General features: G+C 45.4%; 1 protein-coding gene across 2 annotated transcripts; it reads left to right on the forward strand.

The window, feature by feature from the left end:
* The first annotated feature begins 1725 nt into the window (after nucleotides 1-1725).
* LOC129167150 (spectrin alpha chain, non-erythrocytic 1-like) lies at nucleotides 1726-3186 on the forward strand. Of its 2 annotated transcripts, XM_070553334.1 has the most exons (6): nucleotides 1726-1743; nucleotides 1950-1997; nucleotides 2110-2201; nucleotides 2282-2592; nucleotides 2687-2899; nucleotides 2982-3186. In XM_070553334.1, exons 2-6 carry the CDS (start codon nucleotides 1971-1973, stop codon nucleotides 3044-3046), a joined length of 708 nt encoding a protein of 235 aa, XP_070409435.1. In that variant the 5' UTR covers nucleotides 1726-1743; nucleotides 1950-1970; the 3' UTR covers nucleotides 3047-3186. The 2 variants fall into 2 exon arrangements, with proteins under 2 accessions (XP_070409435.1, XP_070409436.1); XM_070553335.1 differs by lacking the exons at nucleotides 1726-1743; nucleotides 2982-3186 and having other exon boundaries at nucleotides 1833-1997; nucleotides 2282-2546; nucleotides 2687-2890.
* The last annotated feature ends 340 nt before the right edge of the window (nucleotides 3187-3526 follow it).

Here is a 3526-nt window from a genome sequence, read left to right on the forward strand (position 1 = left end):
GCATCAGTCTTCATCTGCGTCTCTGTGTTTTATAGAGGAAGGACTTCAGGGCGGATGTTGCTGGTGGTCTGATTGTTTCAAATAAACATTCCCTCTGCTGCAGCAGGAATAACCACCACCATATAAAACATTCTGTCTTTTCTAACTCTTCTTCCTCTGGGAGGGTGAATTATTCCCCTTACATTAGTGTGCCTCCTTCCCGTTCAGGCATGTGAAGCGATCATAGGTGCTAACTCCATGTAACTGCTAAAAAGCTCTGGAGGAATCTGCAGGAACAAGGCTGCCAGCTGCAGAAAAGATGTAAAACCACTTCTTCTTTTCTTTGCCTTTTGGTGTTTTTGTTCCACATAACTTTAAATGATGTCCTCTGTGTGAGTGTCTGAATGCTGGAACCACGAAGAAAAGTTTGATCCAGACCAGTCTAAATGAGGCTGATAGTAACCATCACATTCCTGTGGAGGTCGCTCATGAGCCCATCTCACATCCTATCAGCACCATTAAGAGGAGACCCAGTCCATCCAATTCCATTTCCTGTTTGGTGATTTCACAACACAAAGCCGGTCCCTCCTGTCTCCCAGGGGAAATCACGGCCCGGTCCGAGTGGGTTCCATGCTCACATTGATTGTTTAATGCCTGCTTGATGTCATTCAGATTGACTGTGTTTGTTGGGATTGTTGGGGACCCAAAGGGACGGAGCTCTGCCTGTCTCATGAGACAAGCTGGAGCCTCTAAAACTGTACTGCAGGAAGCAATTTATATTTCCTCACTCTAGCTCAGGGGTGTCAAACTCAAACTCACAAGGGACCGAAATGAAACTCTGGGACGGAGTCGAGGGCCAAACTTAATATTTTTTGAAAAAGTGACGGCAAATTTGCACATTTTCTTCATCGACATGTATGCAATTTTGAACCTTTAAATTTGGAAACAAACTTATTTCTGCATTAACACTGAATGTGGAATAACCAAATTACACACGAGCAAGTCAGTTTTAAATAAAAGGCATCAGTGGTATTCATTACTTGTGGTATAATCAGCATTTTTAAAATCTATTCAGGATTTATGTTTTCTTGTTTATTCATTTTTCTTATTTTTTATTCTCCTTTTTTTCTCCTGTAATAAGTGTCATCGCTGCTGTGACGTCTAGCTTTCCCCACTGAGGAACAATAAAGGGATTTTCTATTCTATTCATCTATCTGCAGCCTTTCCACTTCCTGTTTACTGAAGGTTAAATCTTTTCTCACGGGCCAACAACAAAATAAAAATATCATTTTATCTTAAATGAAAATGCAACATCTCACCTGTTAACTTTCATGTTTTGGAGCAGAAAAAGAGCATAAAACCAACATATTTAAAGCTCAGTTTGCGCCACTGATTTACTGTGATGCTCACCTGTTCCAGCCAGATACCTGCATCATGGGATTGATCTGAGCTGAGGAGGAGGCTCCTGTTGTTTTGTTCATCTTCATCATAATAATGACAACATTAGATGACAACAGGTGCTCACCTGTTGAGACAGAACATAAAACACAAACCATGTTGTAGTTTTCTCCTGCTTGTTGTTGTGTTTACTGACGAAGTCACTCGAGTGACTTCGTGCTCGGTCGGTGACAGCTGCTCCCCTGCTGCTTCGCGTCTCGTGGGAAGGGCCAAGCAGCAGCTTACGCGAGCAAGACGTGCTGCTGCAGTAACGTGCTGCTGACGGCTCCCGTGGAAACCCGGGGTAAGACAGCGTCACCCTAGAAGGTGAGTTCATTCAGCTGATCAGGTCACCTCTGATGGCCGCAGTCACGGCCGACCGTGCTGACATCACACAGGAATTCAGGTGACCCGGCAGGCACCAGGTGCTGGTGAAAGTGGGGACATGTCAGCTGGTTGCCATGGCTACAGTTATCTTTATGCATCTGTATGACTGCTGACTGGTGTGTGTTTCCTGTGACCTTTGACCTCAGACCGTTCGGTTGGGCGTTCAGATGACGGCTAACTTTAATTCCATCAAGGTAAGAGGAAGCTCTTCCCTTCCTGTCTGAGCGATCCGTCTCCAGGTTTCCTCGTCCGGCGTCCAGCCCGCTGGCGTCCACCTTCATCTCACTGGGTTTGGTTTCAATCCAGGAGCTGAACAACCGCTGGCGCTCGCTGCAACAGCTGGCTGAAGACCGGAGCAACATGCTGGGCAGCGCCCATGAGGTGCAGCGCTTCCACAGGTACCCCGCACACTTATGCGCCGCTTACGGGTCAGTAGAGTTTGGACCCACACTCAGACGGAGTTCTGATGTCTTCTCAGAGACGCTGATGAGACCAAAGAGTGGATCGAGGAGAAGAACCAGGCCCTGAACACAGACAACTATGGCCACCACCTGGCCAGCGTTCAGGCTCTGCAGCGTGAACATGAAGGCTTTGAGCGTGACCTGGCAGCTCTGGGTGATAAGGTTCGCTTCCTGATCGGTACCAGGACCCGGGTTGTCTCTGGAGACACGTTCTTCATGGTTCTGGTGACTCCACCCCAGCCGTTCCTGATCAGCAATCAGCGGGGTGCTTTCCTATTTAAGGTGGATGGAGGACACAATTTGACGCCAGAAGATTGCCTCAGTTTTGGTAGTAACCAGCCACTCGTGTTACCTCTAGTGTTCCTAGGATTAATGTTATTTCGTAGTGTTTTTGCTCTTATATTGGATTTACCATTCTTCAGGATTCCTGTCGACCTCATTGGATACTGACCTCTACTCCAGGATTTGGATATTCAACACACGGACCTTATCACCACCCTCCATAACCCACCTCTCATCTCACCCAGTGCCCCATCCACCAGGACGCCCCGCTTCTCTCCACCTCTGCTCCCTCTCCTGCGCTTCCCCCGGCTCTCTACCTCTCCCTCCTCCAGCCAACCCATACACCCACCACAGTAAGTCTGCTGAACACCTCTGCCTGCCTACAATGGATTTTGAAACCAGAACCTATGCTCACCTGTGTTCTCCCTCCTCCAGACGCTGAGCTGTTGTTGCAGCTCCAACCACAGACTTATCTGTGCACCTTAAGTTCCTCCTTATAAATAAATCATTTTTTCCATCAGTTTTTGGTCAGTGTTGTATTCTGCATGTCTTGGGTTAAGTACCTTCCTCCAAACATGACACTCCTCTTCAAAGAGCAAATCTGTTCAGCACATTCTGACAGACAGACCACCATTCTTCTGTCATGATGCTGTACAGGACATTTTTAGAGTTTTTCTTTTTAAAGATAAATAGGATTACATTTATAGTGCAATACTTTCACATTATCATTTTCCCACACTTCTGTATAACTGTATTTTGTTGTTTTTCAATAAAGAATGACAAATTATTTAAGTTTGGATTTGTTGCACACAAATATATATCTGTAAAAAATATCTACAAAGCTAATGTTTACATAACAAGTATGATTGGGTTTTGCAATACGACACTATTTTAGTAAGATTTTTAAACCAAGTAAAGTTAGTAAAGAACACATTTCTATTGGCTGCTAAGAAACTGTTGGGATTTAAAATGGGCCTGTT

Source organism: Nothobranchius furzeri, chromosome 7 (genome assembly GCF_043380555.1).
Source record: "Nothobranchius furzeri strain GRZ-AD chromosome 7, NfurGRZ-RIMD1, whole genome shotgun sequence".
In the NCBI taxonomy this organism is placed as follows: domain Eukaryota; kingdom Metazoa; phylum Chordata; class Actinopteri; order Cyprinodontiformes; family Nothobranchiidae; genus Nothobranchius; species Nothobranchius furzeri.

What these genes read in the sequence shown, in the direction of transcription:
- LOC129167150 (XM_070553334.1), top strand. Translation starts at nt 1,971, where the DNA reads ATGACGGCTAACTTTAATTCCATCAAG. An exon ending in CTAACTTTAATTCCATCAAG is followed by an intron (nt 1,998 to 2,109) that starts GTAAGAGGAAGC and finishes GTTTCAATCCAG; the next exon opens with GAGCTGAACAACCGCTGGCG. An exon ending in GAGGTGCAGCGCTTCCACAG is followed by an intron (nt 2,202 to 2,281) that starts GTACCCCGCACA and finishes ATGTCTTCTCAG; the next exon opens with AGACGCTGATGAGACCAAAG.